The sequence below is a fragment of the Prunus avium genome, chromosome 8 (genome assembly GCF_965620075.1).
Source record: "Prunus avium chromosome 8, drPruAviu1.hap1.1, whole genome shotgun sequence".
Lineage (NCBI taxonomy): Eukaryota > Viridiplantae > Streptophyta > Magnoliopsida > Rosales > Rosaceae > Prunus > Prunus avium.
Genome location: NC_142291.1, coordinates 2047711 through 2067523, shown reverse-complemented (window position 1 = coordinate 2067523; position 19813 = coordinate 2047711). Strand labels below are relative to the sequence as shown.

General features: G+C 37.1%; 2 protein-coding genes and 1 non-coding gene across 3 annotated transcripts; all 3 read left to right on the top strand.

Annotated features, from left to right (window-relative positions):
• The first annotated feature begins 464 nt into the window (after positions 1-464).
• Positions 465-571, top strand: LOC148291113 (small nucleolar RNA R71). The gene has a single exon (XR_015827249.1). It is a non-coding gene; the product is annotated as a small nucleolar RNA R71 (small nucleolar RNA).
• A 3106-nt stretch (positions 572-3677) lies between these two features.
• On the top strand, positions 3678-4458 carry LOC148291112 (ABC transporter G family member 29-like). Its single transcript, XM_088245153.1, has 2 exons — positions 3678-3926; positions 4028-4458. Exons 1-2 carry the CDS (start codon positions 3735-3737, stop codon positions 4298-4300), a joined length of 465 nt encoding a protein of 154 aa, XP_088101279.1. The 5' UTR covers positions 3678-3734; the 3' UTR covers positions 4301-4458.
• Positions 4459-16272: 11814 nt separating this feature from the next.
• Positions 16273-18588, top strand: LOC110773416 (F-box protein At1g49990-like). The gene is given in 3 exon segments (XM_021977933.2): positions 16273-16441; positions 16694-17715; positions 17717-18588. Coding segments are annotated over 2 exon segments (1278 nt in total). The 5' UTR covers positions 16273-16441; positions 16694-16810; the 3' UTR covers positions 18090-18588.
• The last annotated feature ends 1225 nt before the right edge of the window (positions 18589-19813 follow it).

The following is a 19813-nucleotide window of genomic DNA, read 5'->3' as shown; positions in this document are numbered from 1 at the left end:
GTTGAACATTCGAATTGTCACTCCACCTGAAATTTGGATGATTTCTCCACCCCGGATTGTATGTTTGTGAGAAAGGATCATTCTTAGGCCACTGATTTCTCTGAAATGAGCCCACTGCATTTGCTTCCTCATGTGCCAAGGGACAATCTTCAGTGTCATGACCAATTGTGGAGCAAAATGCACAAACCTTGGATGATCCCGGTGCCAATTTCTTCACCATGTTGGTTAGGTTTGCAATCTGAGCTTCCATACTAGAAAGGGTACTTACATCATAGGATTCCCCTTTTCTGACTGGTCTTTGCCTTGAATTATATTGGCGAGCATTTGCAGCAACAAGATCAAATATTGCTCGCAATTCTGTTGGAGTCTTGGTCATTATAGTTCCTCCTGCAGCTGCATTCACATTATTTTGGTCCGCTTCAAAAAGTCCTTCATAGAAGTGTTGCATTAGAAGCCAAGCTTGTATGTTATGATGCGGACAAGTGATTAGAAGCTTCTTGAAACGGTCCCAATAATCCTGGAAGCTTTCTCCCGGCCTTTGCAGAATTCCTGTAATCTGACTTCGGAGTTCATTTGTCCTTTGTGCTGGGAAAAAATGTTGCAAGAACTTTGAAGCAAGATCCGTCCATGTTGTGATGGAATTTGGAGGTAGATAGTGAAGCCATTCCTTTGCTGTATCCTTTAAACTAAATGAGAAAAGTCTCATTCTTATCTCATCACTACTCATGCCTTCGATCTTTATTGTGGAACACACTTCCTCGAAGTCTAAGATATGTGCATTAGGATTTTCTCCAGGATTTCCCAAGAACTTAGGCAATATGTGTATCATGCCCGATCTCAACTCAAAGTTTTCCAAAGTGCTTGCGGGATATACTATGCAAGATGGTTGTCCAGTTGTTGGCGGTGAAGAGTATTCTTGCATAGTAAGTTCCGCATTTGCAGCTGCTGCCGCCATTGGTGAAGGTGGAGGTGACTCGACTTTTGGTGAGCTTGGTGATGATGAAAATGGCGAGAGTGAAAAAGGCAATGGAGTAGACACAGCTAGTTGGATGTTCCTTTCTCTCAAAGCTTGAGCTTGGATATCTTCTACAGTGCAATCTAATGAAATATCCAAATTCAGAAGGGACATAAGCAAAATGTTCCTGCAATAAGAAGAAAACAAAAACAAACTCAAATAAAATGAAATGACAAACAAAGAAAAAAAATGAAAATAAAATTAAGTACTCTAAATATACTCAAACAAAACATATAAGCAACCGTGCCAGTTCCCCGGCAACGGCGCCAAAAATTGTTGCATTCCTAAGAGGACACAAATTAATGTGCAAACAACCAATTAAAAATACCCGCAAGTGCACGAATCTATTGAAGTATAGATTATGTAAGTACGGGGTCGATCCCACGAAGAACTTGTCGGCTTCCTATAAGTTCTAATTTGAGTACGTAAAGAACACTTAATTGACACACCACAAATGCACAAATGCAAAATGGAAACTAAAAATGAGTAAAGAAGTGTAAAAGAAATGAAACAACACAAGAAAACTAAACAAAAACACAAACAGCATTTTCTATCACCCTTTTATCACCCATTTATCACCTATGAACAGTGCTAAAGCGACCGGTCGTCAGGTAAAAGCGACCGGTCGTTTTTGGGCAGATTCGTTTTCTCTGTTTTTCAGTTTCGACCTCTGTCCAGTGTTTTGCCTATAACTTTCCAACCGTACGTCCAAAATTCACGTTCTTTACACGGTTGGATTCAGCACAGAAAATGGAAGAACACAACGCGGACCAAAAGTCCAAAATAATTACAGAAAGAAATAAAATTCAGTAACAAAGACACGTAACGTGTCAAACACGCAACTCACACACACATTGGGGGGGGTTTTGATTTGGTTCAAGTGATCTATTTCTATTGCATGTAAGTAAATGGACTTCGAATTTAAATGAGAATGGAAGAGATGAATTATCAAGATGTGAAATCAAAATGTAACAAACACTAGGGTTTCGGAATCCACCCTAAACAATTCTACCCAAGTTCATGAATACTCAAGTGATGAACTCTAAACGTGTTGATGAAGATGTTCGCAATCAAGACCATGGGTCGTGGCTCAAGACGCATTGATTCTCTCTAATATACGTAAAGTGCATGGTTCGTGCTACAATACTTGTGCCCTCCTCATAACCGAACCTAGGTATGGTTCGTACTTCGATTCAATTACAAGGAGAACCCATTAAGTTCAAAGAGAATATGAACATCACAAGAATCCTAATAGCATGGTGTTTACATTAGGTATTCAAGAAACCAATTCACATGGATGATTCTTACTTCATCCATTTATTGCTTAGGATAACATGAGGATACACATAATCCCAACAATCTCAAGAAGCATGCTTTCAAAGGTGATCAATCAAAGAAGAACATACATCAAGGATAGATTAATTTGGTGAATTGGAATTCATCAACAATATCTAGAAATTCATACACTCAAGCATCAAAACAATAAGGTATTCATGTTTAGGGCTTCAACCTAAGCCCTAGCTATTGAGTTTAGTTCCTCATAATCATTTCAAACACAAATTCGAAATAAAACTAGAAAGAAGTTACAGCTTTTGTGAAGGTGGAAGCTCAAGGTCTTCAATGGTGGAAATCTCTTCCACTTCTTGCTTGGATGACTTTGTCTTCCTCCTCTAGCTCTCTAGCTCCCAGCTTTTAGAAAGTCTCTGCAAATTGTAATAAAAACTGAATGAATGATCCGTTGCCTAGCTGCTGCCCCAAAGTCAATTGATTCCTCTCTATGCTCCTCTCTCTCCTCCTTTTCATCATGGCACACTTTTGCCTTTGTTTTCTTGTCTCCTCTCATGATGAAGTTTTGTCCTCACAAATATACTCTCAGAAAATTCCACTTAACTAAAGTGAAATATTGTTACGAAAGGCATGGTAACAAGTAGAAGTAAGATCACACTAAGTGGAGGTGAAAACTGGCCAACTCGGATTTCCAGAGCTGTGGTAACATGCTGGATTGGTTGGATAGGAAATACTTATCCAATGGAGCTCAAATTTGGATATGTTGTAGTCAACATCCATTGGAACAAGTCTTATGAAGATCATCACCTCATCCAAGGACCGGAACATGCTGATCCAAGGCCACGAAGTTGACCTACGAAAATGAACAAAAACAGAATTTATATCAAATAATGCACTTTTAGCTCATTTTCATACAAACCAAAGTAAAACCTATTAAAACACAAAAAAGAAGTAAAAAGCTATAAAATGTCAAGAACTAACTCAAAATAGTGGGTGAATAACATGAAAAATCATGTGTAAAAATGAACCGAACAGCAATGAATTCTGCTGTGCTTTTTATTGGAGTTAATAACTGCTCAACAGTGCAGCCAATGGTCGCAATTGAAAGAACGGTGTTTTATCGAGAAAGAGCTGCTGGGATGTACTCTATATTACCTTACGCAATGGCACAGGTAAGTTGAGGGTTCTATGCTTATATTAACTCACATTTTGATGTATACATATATGTTATCTACCGCAGGTGTCAAGAGGCTAGTTATATAGAATTCTAATATATCCGAAAGTGTAAAACATTACTATATAGCTGAGTTTCATCCGATCAAATTCCCTATTCAATATAAGTGACTCAAATGAACCATATGACATGCAGGTCATTGTTGAAATACCGTATGTGTTTGTTCAAACCGCATATTATGTGCTGATCGTGTATGCTATGGTGAGCTTTCAATGGACAGCAGCAAAATTCTTCTGGTTCTTCTTTGTCAGCTTCTTCACATTCCTTTACTTCACGTATTACGGAATGATGACCGTCTCCATCACACCAAACCACCAAATAGCAGCCATAGTGGCATCAACTTTTTACTCATTCTTCAACCTCTTCTCGGGTTTCTTCATACCGAGACCTGTAAGTAGATATTCTTCTTCTCACAAGCACCTATGTTTGGAGTTTAAATCATTTGTAGAAGTAAGCTGACACCTCTAGTTCTTTACCCTTTGAATTTTCAGAAAATACCCAAATGGTGGATTTGGTACTACTGGATATGCCCGGTTTCATGGACTGTGTATGGGTTGATTGTGTCGCAGTATGGTGATGTGGAGGACACCATTAAAGCACCTGGGATTTCACCTGACCCCTCTGTGAAATGGTATGTAGAAAACCATTTTGGATATGATCCAAATTTCATGGGATCTGTGGCAGGGGTTCTTGTTGGCTTCACAGTCTTCTTTGCCTTCGTGTTTCCTTTCTGCTTAAGGGCCCTCAACTTCCAAATTAGATAGAGGAAGTTCCTTGGTATACACCCCAAGTTATACATATTACAAAAAGTTCGACATGTAAGTATAGGTAGTAAGAATGTAAGGCCATCTCTAGCCATAGGGCTAAATGTAGTCCAGGGTTAAAAATTTAGCCCCCCAAAATATTAATTTTTTAAAGAATAGTGCAGGGCTAAATTTTTCCATCTCCAGCCATGCAGGGCTATATTTTAGGATCCTTCATATTTTATTATTTTGAGAAAAACTATGGTACAATACTCATACATTCCACACTATATATTGTTTAATTTAATTAAACTACTATTTAGAGACAATATTCCATAATTTTTTGGACTATGATTTTCGAGTGACACGTGTCGGTCCGGGAACAACTATCCAGATTTCATATTATATTTTTATAATTTTTTTTCAAACACTTGAAAGATTTGAGGGTCTGACCACATTTATTATTTATAAATAAAAAAAATATATAAAAAAAAAGGAGTGGGGTAGGTCTGACCCAACGGTCATTTTACCAACAATTTTTTATAATTTGTTTTTCATACAGTATGAAGTGATTCAAAATGGACAATTTTTTATAATTTGTTTTTCATACAGTATGAAGTGATTCAAAATGGTGAGGGTCTGACCACATTTATTAATATATATATATTTTTTTTTTTAAAAGGAAGTGGGGTAGGTCTGACCCAATGGTCATTTACCAACAATTTTTTATTCTTTGTTTCTCATACAGTACGAATTGGACATTCAAAATGGTCCAGCATTATTTAATTGGGTTCTTGAAAAGCACATGTGTAGGTCCCACTAGAAATTTGGCCTAGCCCAAAGCTGGGCTATATGTGGCCTGGTTAGAGGGCTAAAGGGCCAAATGTGGCCCTCCAAATTTGGCCAAAATTTTGTTTAGCCCATGACTGGAGATGGTTTTGGTATTATTTTAGGGCTATATTTAGGAAATAGCCCATGGCTGGAGATGGCCTAAGAAGGCAGTTTTATAAGGCTTGAATTGTTTTCCCTTAGAGCACTTCCACCCATGGTGCCGTGGCAAAGGGCAAGGGCAAGTAAGGGCAGACACTATTCATGTGAATAGTGACTGCCCTACCCTTTTTTATTTTGTTTTTCCACACATTGTCATGGCAAGTAAAGGCAAGCACTATTCACATGAGATATGAGGAGAGATTTGTATGGAGTTTTGGTGTGGAAAGTGAATAACATGACTAGGTATTTGTAGAAAAAAAAAATCTGAATTTTTTGGTATTTTATATATATACATATATATTCTATTTTTTTATATTTAAATTGGTTGCTGATGTCACGCTGATATCAGTATGAGATCAACAAACCCAGATAGCAGCTCAGGCAAATCTTGCATGGACTTGCTTAGATAAATGGGGCCCATTTTTTTTCAAGCTGCCTTTCATTGTTGGGGAGCTTAAACCCAACCTGGGCTCCCTTTTGCCCTGGCAAAACTGACCCGCTGGAATTGCTCTTAGGAAATTCAATGACTTGCAACTTTTTAAAGATGATAATGCTTCTTACTGATGATAATTACTATCAAATAGGAATCTTTTCTGAAGTTACAATACTTGCTGCCTTCTTAACAGTAATTAGTTTTTTTTTTCCTTACTTGCTGAGGTTAGTAAACTAAAAATTACCGTTTTTTGGAGTCATCATTTTATTACAATTACCAATAAAATTCATGTTCAATCCCGAAAATGAAGTAAGCGCTCATTGGGCCATTTGCATCTTATCTAATTTACAAAGTAAGTGTTATACACAACCCAACATTTTCACCCAGTTTGGTTTACCAAATTATTACTCGCCGTAAATAAATTTCACCAAGTTTTGTTCGCCAAATGATGTGTCAGTCTATCATTAATTTATGGGCTTTTCATAAATAGACTCATTATGATATGACATTTTATAATTAAAAAAACCTTAAGAGAGTCTATTTGGAGAAATTTAACCTCAATTAGCCACTTGTCATTTTCTAATTGGTTCACAGTGTTTTGCAAATTTTTCACTTGAAAGTACAACATGGAGTTTTCTAAAGAATTGGACTTGTGAGGTTTTTTTTATTATTTTATATAAAATGCCATGTTAGAATGGGCTTTTTTTTTTTTTTATAAATACGGGCCCATTGTGAACATCATTTATTTTTAACAAGAAAGATTATGACATGTGTACATACACATAATTTGGTGAACGGATTCGACGAAAAAAGTTGGTGCCTCTAGTCTTATTGCATATGAAGTAAGTGGATAGCAATTGTGATTTTTTTCATTATCGTTATCTTGAGGAGTATGCAAAAACAAACCAACACTAAAAAAAAATCATCAATAGTCACTTTTTTTTCAGTGACTTTTGAAAGTATTAATCCCCTTTATTGGTGACTAAAGGCTTTAGTAACCATGCAGTTACAAATCTTGAGTTGGTGAAATTTGTAGGGGTTACTATTTGCCTTTGTCATCATTGATAAAGAAAGTGACAAACAATATGTTGACTTTTCAGCTACCTTTACACTTATATTTTATTATTATTTTCATCTTTAATTAGTTTAATAATTTTCTGAATTATATATGTTTTAAATAATTACAATTTCCATTTGATATACTTTAATGGCATAATAATAGTAATTTCTTTTTTTTCTGATAAGATAATAATAATAATTCTTTGGTAATGCACTTCATGTGTAAAAAAGGCCTCTAATATTATTATTTAATTAAATATAAATATTCAATTGATACATGATGGTAATTAAGTAGCACAATATTTTCCTAATAAATAAAAAATTAGTACAATCCTCTACAAAAACAATAATACATACACGCCTTAGAAGACCTATAGCTAGTACTTTCTAATCCAAACACTCCTCTGATCCGAACATACAAATGAATGATGCAACTGAAGTGTCCTCCATCCCTGCAATTGAAGTGTACTCCGTCCCTGTAAGTAAATCGAAATGACAAAGAAAGAAAGAAAGATGAGATTATAAACAAAAAAAAAATACAAATGAGGCTAGCACTTCCACTGAATTCCGAGTCCTTATGAGATGCAATGCAAGTTTCCAAGTCCTTAGCCGTGCGAAAATCTGAAAACAGTCCCAAATACTAGAAGTTAAGCAATTATATATATATATATATATATATATATATATATATATATATATATATATATATCCAAATTCCAATTAGCTAAGTCAGTAGATATCCAAGCTTAAGGAATTACAACCTCACCCTCTTCTTTTGTAGTTGGTAGCATCAACCATTCATTTGTCTATGGTGAAGGGATCTAATCATTGTTGGTGTTCTCGCTCGATGGCTGGCTGGAGCAAGAACGATGAAATGCAAATTGGACAAGCATTGTGATAGAGGCGCCTCTAGCAATTCCACCGCCCCTACAAAATAACAAAGAATATATTAATATATAAAAGAGTGCTGCTAAACGAACCCTAAAATTAACTGAGTACACCCTACAATCTAAGTACACCCTAATGTTTAAATTAAAATGTAAAATTAACTAAGTACACCCTATTTAACTACCAAAAATACCCATGGTACACCCTTTTTAATTTTTAATCTTTTAAAGTATTTAAAATAAACAAATAAAGTAAAATAATAATAAAATAATATTTTAACAAAACTCTCTCTCTCTCTCTCTCTCTCTCTCTCTCTCTCTCTCTCTCTCTCTCTCTCCTGCTTCTTCTTCTTCTTCTTCTTCTTCTTCTTTTATCTCTCTCCTGTGCGACCACCACCACCTGGTTTGTGTTATTGATTGTTTAAGTTTTATGCATACAAAAATCAACTGGGATCAATACACTTCTCCTGGATTCCGAGTTGTATGTTAAAAATTAAGTCAATTTGTTTGAAGGCATGGGTTCAAAAGCTCAAGTAGTAAAATAAAGATTTTAATTCTTAATTAAATATATTGTCTTCAATCTCTCGAGAGAGGTGTGGGTTTTCAATCTAATTTAGGGAGATTTGGTAGTTTGGGAATTTGGGGACAGCATATCTCAACTCGTCTCAGAGTGGGGTGGGTCGGGAAGGAGAGAGAGCTTTTTTTCTCTTTTTAAAATTTTATTTTATTTTTTGGTTTTAAATACTTTAAAAGATTAAAATTAAAGAGTTGACCATAGTTATAACAATGGACATGCGTCAAGTCTTAAGGATGGTGTACATATTGGGGTACACAATTCAATATATCCTTTTTGGTTATTTTATATTAGGGTAAATTAGTAATTCAATAAATGGTTTGATAGTAGGGTGTACTCAGTTAATTTTAGGATTCGTTTATCTCCTTTCTATATAAAAAAAGTCGGAAAAAAAAGCTTATACAGAAAACAAAATACAAGGAAAGCCATGACAGAAGCAAGCCCTACTCTAGCTCTCATATTTGAAATTTGATCTAAAAGGACCACCCAAAGCCAAAGAAACGCCCTAGAAAAACTAGGGCGATAACAAACTCTGTCAAAAGCAAGGAGATAGCAAAAAAAAAAGGAGGGATCGGGGTGAAAACGACCGGATCTAAAAACAAAATCAGAAGAGAAAGGGGTTGCTGCGTTGTTTTGGGAGAGAAGAGCTTACAAAAGAAAAGGGGTAAGTTTCGATTTGTTTGAGGAGTAGGAGACGAGGGGTTGAGGAGAGAGAACGAGAGGTTGGTAATCCATAAATAATTGTTGTAATTGCCTTATTTGTATGGGGCTATTTTTTAAATAGCCCACGTCGCGGTTTTGCTTTGTAGTGGCTTAGGGTTTCAAGGCACCACATCTATTATCCAATATATACTTTAGCCTTCCCTTGTTTGTTGGTGTGCCCTAATAAATCTCTGTTTTCTCTTGTTGGTTTTCGGCACAACATGAGAGGAAGCAGTAGCTCTCTGTCGTCCTTGTCACGAAGACAACCGTGGAGATTGATAAATATTGATGATCTCCCGGATGCTGTATTGATTGAAGTACTATGTCGACTATCTTGCAGTAAACTAATTTTTCAATGCAAGTGCGTGTGCAAGCGTTGGTTCACCCTCATCTCCGATCCTTATTTTGTTGACCAATATCTACGTCACCAAAGTGATAAGAAAAGACACATAATACACACCCTGATATATGCAAGGGAATACGTGGTAAGACTGAGATTCTACCCTTGGACAAACCCAACTGTTGTAGCGACATATGATGACTTAATTTTGTATTATGGAAACTTGAACCGTTACTGCATATGCAATCCATAAACGGTGCAATTGTTGGAACTCTTTGTTGTCCCACATCGGCCAGAGGGCCAAAGAGAAAGTAGTTTAAATAGAAATACCCCTCTCTAACAAATACCGAGGCCTTTTGTGATAAAACCTCACACCTGAAGATTGTGCAGGTGGTAAAGTGGGGACAGTATCGGTGTTGTTGTCGCTCGTCGACACGAGCGACCGGTCGCTTCCTATGTGCGACCGGTCGTTTTCATCACAGAGTCGTTGGCGACCGGTCGAGTCTTCCCTGCGACCGGTCGCTTCCTGTTCACCAGAAATTCCTTCTTCAAGTCCAAAAACTTCCATATTTTCCACTCCGAAACTCTTCAAATCACTCCCCCTCTCCCTCTGAATTGAAGAGGAGGGAGAGACATAGTAGAGTACTTCTTCATGAAAAGTAACATCCAAAGTGACATGTACCTTCTGAGTAGGCGGGTGATAACACTTATAACCCTTCTGAGTAGTAGAATAACCAATGAAGACGTAACGGAGAGCACAAGGATCAAGTTTACTCCATTGATGGGAGTAGACATGAACATACGCAACACACCCAAACACCTTCGGAGGTAACTTAGAGATCGAAACCGGAGGAGTAAGAGCACACAACACATCAAGTGGAGTCTTGAAATCAAAAACCCGACTAGGAGTATGGTTAATCAAGTAGGTCGCGGCCAAGACACCATATCCCCAAAGATGATGGGGAACAGACATATCCAACATAAGAGAGCGGGCAACTTCAAGTAACTGACGATTCTTCCTTTCAGACACGTCATTCTGTTGAGGAGTGAATGGAGTGGTAGTTTGTTGAATGATACCGTGATCACGAAAGAACTGATTCAATGTATGATTCACATATTCACCGCCATTATCGGTCCGAAAAACTTTAACATGAGCATGAAACTGAGTAGACACCATGGCACAAAAATCAGGGAGAATAGAGGCAACATCATGTTTATTCTTCATCAAATACACCCATGTTAAGCGAGTGCAGTCATCAATAAACGTAACAAACCAACGGAAACCATTTGAAGTCACACGAGCAGGACCCCATACATCAGAATGGACTAACTCAAAAGGCAAGGCAGCTTTATTATTACTTAAGGGAAAAACAGTACGGTGACTCTTGGCCATTACACAAGTCTCACATTTGAAGCTAGACTCATCACAGGAGCGGAATAAAGATGGAAACAGACGCTTAAGGTAGCCAAATGACGGGTGTCCCAAGCGACGATGCCATAACCAAATTTGCTGTTTGTCTTTGACACTGCAACGTTGAACAGTATTAACGACACGATCACGAACTGGTGCAGAAGGTAATGTCAAATAATACAACCCCCCTATCCGTTTACCATGCCCAATCACCTCGTGAGTCTTGAGATCCTGAAAAGAGCAATGGGTAGGATAGAAAGTAGCAGAAGCATTAAGTGTATCAAGTAAGCGACCAACAGATAACAAGTTACAATGGATATTGGGAACTAATAACGCACGAGACAAGGACAGAGTTGGGGTGAGAGAAATGGTGCCCTCGCCAGTAATTGGAGAGGGCAAACCATTAGCACTAGTTATGTATGGGTCACGGGTGTTACTAGACAACTCATCAAAAAATTTAGCATTATAAGTCTGTCACGCCCCGGACCCGGGGAGTAGGTGGAAATCCCGCGCCCGCCCGGTGCGTGAGTAAAATAAAAAGAAATAAAAATAAAAAGAAAGCCGAAACATAAAATAAACTTTTCTTATAAAAATAGATCCCAAAAATCTTACAACTTTACAAATAATAAATAAAGCTCTATCACTCTCATCTAATTCAGCCTGAACCGGTTTAGTCCTTATCTTGCCCACTAATTCATCTGAAAAATTAAACATGGTGAGGGATGAGCAACCACCGCTCAGTAGGGACATGAGACCTTACCACAGGAAATTGATATAAATAAATTAAGTGACATGCAATCACACAACAAAATATCAAATTAATAATATTAATGCATGAATGAATGCTCTTCATCTAATCCCGTTAATTCATATAACTGTACAAGCAGACCTGCACGTCCCATACCATGCTTATACCACTTGGTCCCGAATGCCCATTTATATGAACTAACACCCATTTCAATCATCCCATAATTCCCCTTTTGTTAGTCATCTTGTCTAACTCCCTTTCGCCAGTCCCGAATCACCCAATAAAAACCATGTGCACTGTGGGATCCCTGAGACCTGGTACCTGCCAAGAGTTAGACTCAACTACACAAAAGACTATTTCCATTACCCTCTTTTCCATCAACCCAAGAATTCTAGCCATCACCGATAACATATGATCATGTCAATATAGCCATAAAATAATATAGATCATTAACACCACTTCAACATCCAATATCAATAATAATAATATCATGCATAATATAATGCTCACAAAATTTAATTAAATCAATCTTTGTAAAAGGCTCCCAAGAAATCCCAACCTCGATTCCAAGGCATTGCTCCAAGTTAAGAAAATACAAGCTACGTTCTATATCTCCCACAAGAAATTCATCACCTCTCTCTCTCTCTCTCTCTCTCTCTCTCTCTCTCTCTCTCTCTCTCTCTCTCTCTCTCTCTCTCTCTCTCTCTCTCTCTCTCTCTCTCTCTCTCTCTCTCTCTCTCTCTCTCTTCATTTTCTATGCACAAAGTGTCCTATATATATATATATAATAAGATATTTATCATAATAGAATAATATATGTAATAAATTAAGATATAAATATTTATTTCTTCAAATTATTAATATATATATACTTTTAAAAATACGGTCTTCACAAAGTCATATGATCAGAAGCACCAGTGTCAATTATCCAAGTATTAGAGCCAGTACCTGGAATAGAGTTAGAAACACGCAAATTTGCAGAAGCAGCAGCAGCACCAACAATGGAATTATCACCAATGATTGTAGCAGAAACTCAACAAATCACGCAGGGTATACAACAGATCACAGCACAGACACAAATATGGCAGATGCACGAAGACAACAGAGGCACAAACACAGTAGAGGCAGATGCACGAACACAGTAGAGGCACGCAGTAAAGGCACGAACACGACAGAGCACAAGGCACAAACACAGTAGAGGCAGATGCACGAACACAGTAGAGGCACAAACACGACAGAGCACACAGCGGAACACGGTAAAAGCACATACACAAGAACCCTAAAAGAAATTAGGGCACACAGTAGAACACGGGTGGGCACAACACACACAGGTCACCAGAAAGTCGGCTCTGATACCAAGTCAAACAATATGGGTAGAATATTTTCAGATATATTTCATTCTCCGAAGGGAGGTATTTATAATACAGGTTACAAACCCTAGTAGGGTTTAATTAGGAAATAAGTGGAATCCTAATTACATAATATCTATACAAAAGGAAAAATAAATAAAACCCAAATAGAATAGGATATATTCTACTCGCCAACACTCCCCCTCAAGTTGGAGCAAAGACGTCATGCATGCCCAACTTGTCAAGCGAGTTGAGAAAGATACTTGTAGAAACAGCTTTCGTAAGAACATCAGCTAACTGATACTCTGTACGGATGAAGGGGAAGGACACAATCTCCGCATCCAACTTTTCTTTAATGAAATTTCGATCAACCTCCACATGTTTTGTATGGTCATGTTGTACAGGATTATGAGCAATTGCAATCGCAGCCGTATTGTCACAATATAAATCCATGGGTTTATTAGGCCCAAAACCAAGGTCTTTCAACAATCTCCTCAACCATAGTAACCCAGATACACCATGGGCCATTCCTCGATACTCGGCCTCAGCACTAGATCTAGACACCACCTTTTGTTTCTTGCTCCTCCACGTAACAAGATTGCCACCCACAAACATAAAATACCCAGATGTTGAACGCCTATCTGTGACTGAACCTGCCCAATCAGCATCTGTATACCCTTCTACATTCGTATGGCCATACTTGGAGAAAATTAACCCCTTGCCAGGAGTTACTTTCAGATACCTTAAAATACGAGTCACAGCCCCCATATGATCCACACTAGGAGAGTGCATAAACTGACTCACTATATTTACAGCATACGCAATGTCCGGACGGGTATGAGCTAAATAAATCAATTTCCCCACAAGTCGTTGATAACGTTCTTTATCAGTCGGAACTTGATCGGGATATATCCCAACTTATGATTCTGCTCACTAGGGGTATCAATTGGTTGACAGCAATGGGTTGCTCTTCCTCGCATTCCCACTTTCACCATACACCGCCACTCTGAGGTACGAGTGGGATTCATCTGCGATATCCCCTGCTATAACTACAAGGAAGACGAACACGAAGATCAGAAAGGACATGTCATGCAGCATAATGCTGCGTATAGGTGCAAGGTTGTGAGAATTCGTCCTCCAGAGAAGGGTTATTATGATTTTTCCTTCGAATTGATTGTGGACATTTTCTCTTCCGAGACTGGTGAATGGAGGAAGGCAGTTGTATCGTCCCCACAAGCCATTACTTTGAATGGTCTTAGCTTTCATCACCAAGGAATATTGTATTGGTTGGGTCGGGAGGAAAATGGTTGCTCTATTATTTTTGGGTTGGATCCGTTTAGTGATAAACCTAAGTGTCTTTTCATTGCACTTGATGAGCCTTTAAATGACCTTCGGCACTTTGGTGTTTGCGGAGGTTGCATACGGATGTGTGGCTTGGACATGGCTACCAGAAGTCTGATTGTATTTTATTTGAAAGCAGAAGAAGATGGCAAATTGTGTTTGAGTAAACGCATGGTTTATTCGTTGGACCAAAATATGTACCTGGATAATGAATCGAATGTTAGCCTGCGACCCTTCGATCCAAACAATGAGGATGTTTGCTATCTGTATGTGAATGGAGAAAGTGTCAAGTACAAGTACAATTTTCGTACCATAAAGTGGTCAAAGATCGTTGAAAGGATTCCAGACAAAATTTCCTACAGCTTTGTGCATGTGCTGCCATGGTGGCCAACACCAGTTCCTAGACTCCCACAACATGCATGCCCAGCAGCAAGGCCATGGCGGAGGAAACGAGGCAAGCAAATTTAATATATATTATACATACATAATGTAATCCAATTGATTTTCATTCATTGTCATAGTAAGTTACCCAAGTTTCAATGTTCGATAATCTAACCTCTTTTTTTTCAATGGAGAAGACGGGATTTGGGACCTCTTCCAGTATTAAGAAGAGAAATACAACTAAACTAGAAAGTTTGTTAATTTTGATATATCCAATTTTGTATAAATTATTTATCAATGGGGTGTTATAGTTGGATTGGTTAAGTTTTTGGTGTACTTCCAAGTGATCTTAGTTGAAAGCCTTCATGGTACCTGTGTGTGTGTGAGTACCCCATAAGATTCTTAGCCTACAACTCTATAATTGTAACGTTCCTAGTTGGTTTGAAAATAATATTCTGAAAAAACATATGTGCGTCATTCTTGTCCTCCCAAAATCACTGTCAAACAATGCATGGTTTATTCGATGGACCAAAATATGTATCCGGATGATGCGTTGTTTGTTTGGCTGCTACGTTTCGATCCAAACAATCAGGATGTTTGCTATCTATTTGTGGATGGAGGTATTGTCATGCACAACATTATTTGTGGATGGACATAAAATTGTGGGCCTAGGGCAGAGAACAAAATTGTGAAGTTGAAATAAGTATATGAAGGTTTTCTTTAGATTGGTCTCTTGCCAACGAAGGGTGTGCAAAACCACACCAACGAATCATATCATAGAAGACAATTTGCATCGTGTGTGAATCCTAGCCTTTACTTTTATGCTATTTCTATTTGGGTGCTTATCAAAATCATCCATCCGATCTTGAGTCTTTACCAGGTAAAATCCTCAATTTCAACACTATTTATTGTCCTTAAATTTTTCTGACTTCAAAACCCCAATCTATCGATTAAGAATTCACAAATTCATTGAGTTTTTAAATAAATAAATAAATAAAACGTACAGCAAAATAAGGTAGTGTTGGGTATCCTATTCAAGTAGGGAATTTCCAAAAAAATTATTTTTCTTAAAAACAAGGAGTTCTAAGTATCCTATTTAAGTAGGAAACTCAAAAACTTTAGAAACAAAGACTTCTAAAATTCATGTTTTAATATTCAAATTTATTTGGTATGCAACTTAAAAACAGTTTCTATAAGAAATATAAATATAATTATATTAATTTCTATTTTCAAGTGTTTGGGTGATTTTGAGTTATTTTATAGTTTAGGTTTTCAAAACTAGGTCTAAAAAACAGTGGTTTTAAGTTAATAACATCACAATCATGCTCTCTATTTTTTAGTTAAAATTTAGTTAAAAACTATTTTAGGAATTCTCTATAAAATTTAAACTCCAATCATGCTCTCTATTTTAGGGAGTCATAAATGCTATAACTATTTTAATTGGTTAATCTCTATTAAAAAATAATATAAAAAATAGTTAACATTAATTAAAAGTTTAAAATAATCATAAAATAAAACAACATTAAATACTTATATCCACTTCTAAGTAGGGCTAATGGTAAAAGTTTATAATTAAAAAAGGGTAATGATTTCCCCACTGCCTTTTTATCCACTTACACTCCTTTTCTAGTTATAAAATGGAGTGTAAGTGGATAAAATTGGAGTGGGGAAATCACCACTCTTAAAAACAACAGCGCAAAGGCCCATTTGCCCACCGTCTTGGGCCTATTCAGCTTCCAGCCCAAATCATGAACTGCGGTTGTTTCCGGAAGATTTACTAGTTCAGTGGGGGTTATCGTTGCACTTGTACTCCTCTCCTCCTCCTCCTCCTCCCTCCTCCCTCCTCTTCTCTAAGAATCAAAGACCATTTGATTCCTCTGGTTCTTTGTTGTTCCTACTATTTCTGTTTGGGTGCTTAAGAAAATCATCCTCTTCAGTCTTGACCAGGTAAAATCCTTCATTTCCAAATTCCTATTTATTGACAGTAAAATTTCTAACCCTAAATCCCAAATTCTAGATTTAGGGTTCACAAATGCATAGAGTTCTATTGTACCAAGTAACTAAGCAAGCAGTTTCTTGTATTTGGTTTCATTTTGCTGATTCTATTTTAGCTGCATTCGTTTTCTTAGTTTATTTATTTATTTCCTTTATATATATATTCTTGTATGTATTGAAATTTGAAACATCATCTTGAAGTAGATCCTAATTAAGTTGTGCTGCCATTGGAGGAAGCAGTAGAGCCCAGCTGTCCCTTGAAGCGTATCCACCTAAAAAGATAGATCATCATCCGTAAGGCAAAGGCAATCATCGAAATTGATGGATATTCATGATCTCCCTGAGCTTGTGTTGGTTGAAATACTTTGTCGAGTTCCTTGCGGTAAATTCATTTTTCAATGCAAGTGTGTGTGCAAGCGTTGGCTCACTCTCATTTCTGCTCCTTATTTTATTGACCGCTTTTTGCGTCTCCAAAGTCATAGGAAAACACCGACTGTACGCACTTTGATAAGCCGCAATGCGGAGGAATTATTTAACAGAGTTTCGTTGTCCGAAGTGTTAATTCCTATGTTGAAAAGACTCGAGAGTTTCGACCATTTGGAAACAGAGCCAGTTGTGGTAGGGACTTACAATGACTTGATTTTATGCTGCGATAGCTTGTTTGATCAACACAATTACTACATATGCAATCCATACTCCATGCAATGGGTTGCTCTTCCTCCCACCCCTACTCGATGCTATGACATTGTACGAGTGGGATTCATCTGTGATAGTCCCTACTATGAGGAAGACGATCCAGATGGACATGTCATCCAGCTTAATGCCAAGTTTAGGTGCAAGGTTGTGAGAATTCTTCCTCCCGATCGTCAATTTGTATTTGATCATGATGAATACTGCTTCAATTTTAATGTGGAGATCTTCTCTTTTGAGACTGGCAAATGGAGCGAGTTAGTTGTATCATCCCCACGAGGAATTTCTTATGATTATCTCGATGCTATGGCCTTTTCGTACAATGGAGTGTTGTATTGGTCGGGTCATGATTATGGCTATTTTCTGGTTCTTGGGTTGGATCCGTTCAAGGACAATAGCAGTACTAGCACTAGTAGTGGTAGTAGCAATGGTGGTGATATTATTGATCATAAATGTCGTTTCGTGGTATTTGCTATGCCTGTAGCCGACCATTTTGTAGTTGAGTGCCTAGGTGTGTGTGGAGGGTTGTTGCGGATGCACAGATACCAAAACTCTGTTTGTTTGGGATTTGAAACGACAAGATCATGATTATATGGTCAAGGGAGCTGGCGAATTGTGTTTGAGTAAACACAACGTTTATTCCTTCGACCAAGATATGTATCCGGATGATGCACGAGTTGTTGAGAGGCTATCTTTCGACCCAAATAATGATGATATTTTTTATCTATATGTGGATGCAGATGTTCTAATGTGCAACATTCGTACAAGAAAGTGGTCAAAGATAGTTGAAAAGAGGAAACTCAATAATTTTTATTTCTTCCCATTCGTACTCCCATGGTGGCCAACACCAGTTCCTAGCCTACCACAACATGCCCACCAGCTAGCCCATGGCGGAGAAACTAGCAGCTAGCTGATATATAGGAAGAATTAAAGTAGTAAACTTTTATTTATTGAAGCTGTATTATCATTATATTTAATGTATTTTCAACTAGCAGTGCACTTGTGAAATTTTTTTGCAGGTGACTAGTCAACTGTTCTTCCATGTTATTATAGTGATACATGACCGGATCACTCTGAATTTCGGTTATTATGTGCACCGACTATTTACTAAATCAGAAATTTTCAATTTGTACCTTGAGTTGAGGCTTGAGCAAGTCCACAGCAGCTGAATCTGCAATATTCATGCTTTTGTTTGCAGAAATATCTGAAGATACAATTTTGGGTTTTATGTTTGCTGGTGCATGCAGTTGGCCATGTTCTATTTTGTTTGTGCTTTATTAATTTGTTTTCAGATTGCTGGTGATGTTCCTCTTCAGAATAACAAAGAATATTTTTTGGCTTGTGATGCCCCTGTAATTTGACTTGCATGAAATGATCTATATAAATTTATCAAGTTGTATATTTTCTTTTGGCTGAAGTTTATCAAGTTATATATGCAATGGTATTTCTTACATACTAAATAAAAGTCTAATTTTTACTTTTGTTTGCTCAGATGGGTGCATCATTAAAAGAAGATTTAAGCATACTTTATTTGCTCAAGAGTATCCAGGTAACTACGTACATCATTAAAATTTGGGACTTTCTTTTTCTTATCTTTTAAAAGTCCTGGTTGAATACCACCATACTTTTATTGATTACTTAAAAATTCTAATTGAATACCACTAGATTTATAAGCTTCAAAACAATCTATTAAAATCTTAATTGAATATATTTCCGTTTACAACACAATATATTAGTTTTCAAAAAGAAAAGAAAAGAAAGAAAACACGTTCAGGAAACTTGCAGTGCAACAGCTGCCCAGGCTCCTCCGACTCCATGGCATTGGTAGAGGTTGACCCCTTATCACCTTCGATGCCTCCTTCTGGTACTTCTCTTTAGCTTTTCTGACACTAGGGTCACATATACACTGCCAGCCATGGTTGCCACCTCTCTCTCTCTCTCTCTCTCTCTCTCTCTCTCTCTCTCTCTCTCCATTTGGGATGAGTGGCTCTCAACAAGGCCTAGGAAATGATATTAACAAATTCTAATCTTTAATACTATACTGTTTCAACAGCAAAAATAAACCTGCAAAATCATAAATGAAAAATGTGCAAAATAAAGAGAAGGAATTCTGATATACACCGTATTGTCTTATTCATAAGACAAAGTGACGACAGCGATATGCAATTCAAGAAGCAACAGTGTCTATAATTTACAAAATTAATACATTAAAAGAGATAATTTATTGGTATGAGACATGTCGAATTGGATATTAGTTTTTGAATCAAATTCAAGGTTTTAATAATTATAAAAATGATTTAATTGTGGGAGAGAAAGAGGGAAGGCTGCGCAACCTTTTGGGAGAGGAAGAGATGAGTGAATGATAAGGTGCAAAAGGAGGAGTTTTAATCTAATACAATTATGATGATGTGGAATAATTAAATTTCATTGGATCAATTCAATGGTTTAGATTTTTTTAATTACGTGTAAATGCATCGATACTAAATGTAGAGATTCGGAATCCCAAATAGACACATGTGTAGCCATCGTAGACTTAAAAGTATTAGTGTTGGCAACAAACAATGCTGATTAAAAGTCTTCACTTATGCATCAGTTCAAGATTAATGTCAATTTCAACCAGCATTTATCTTGTTC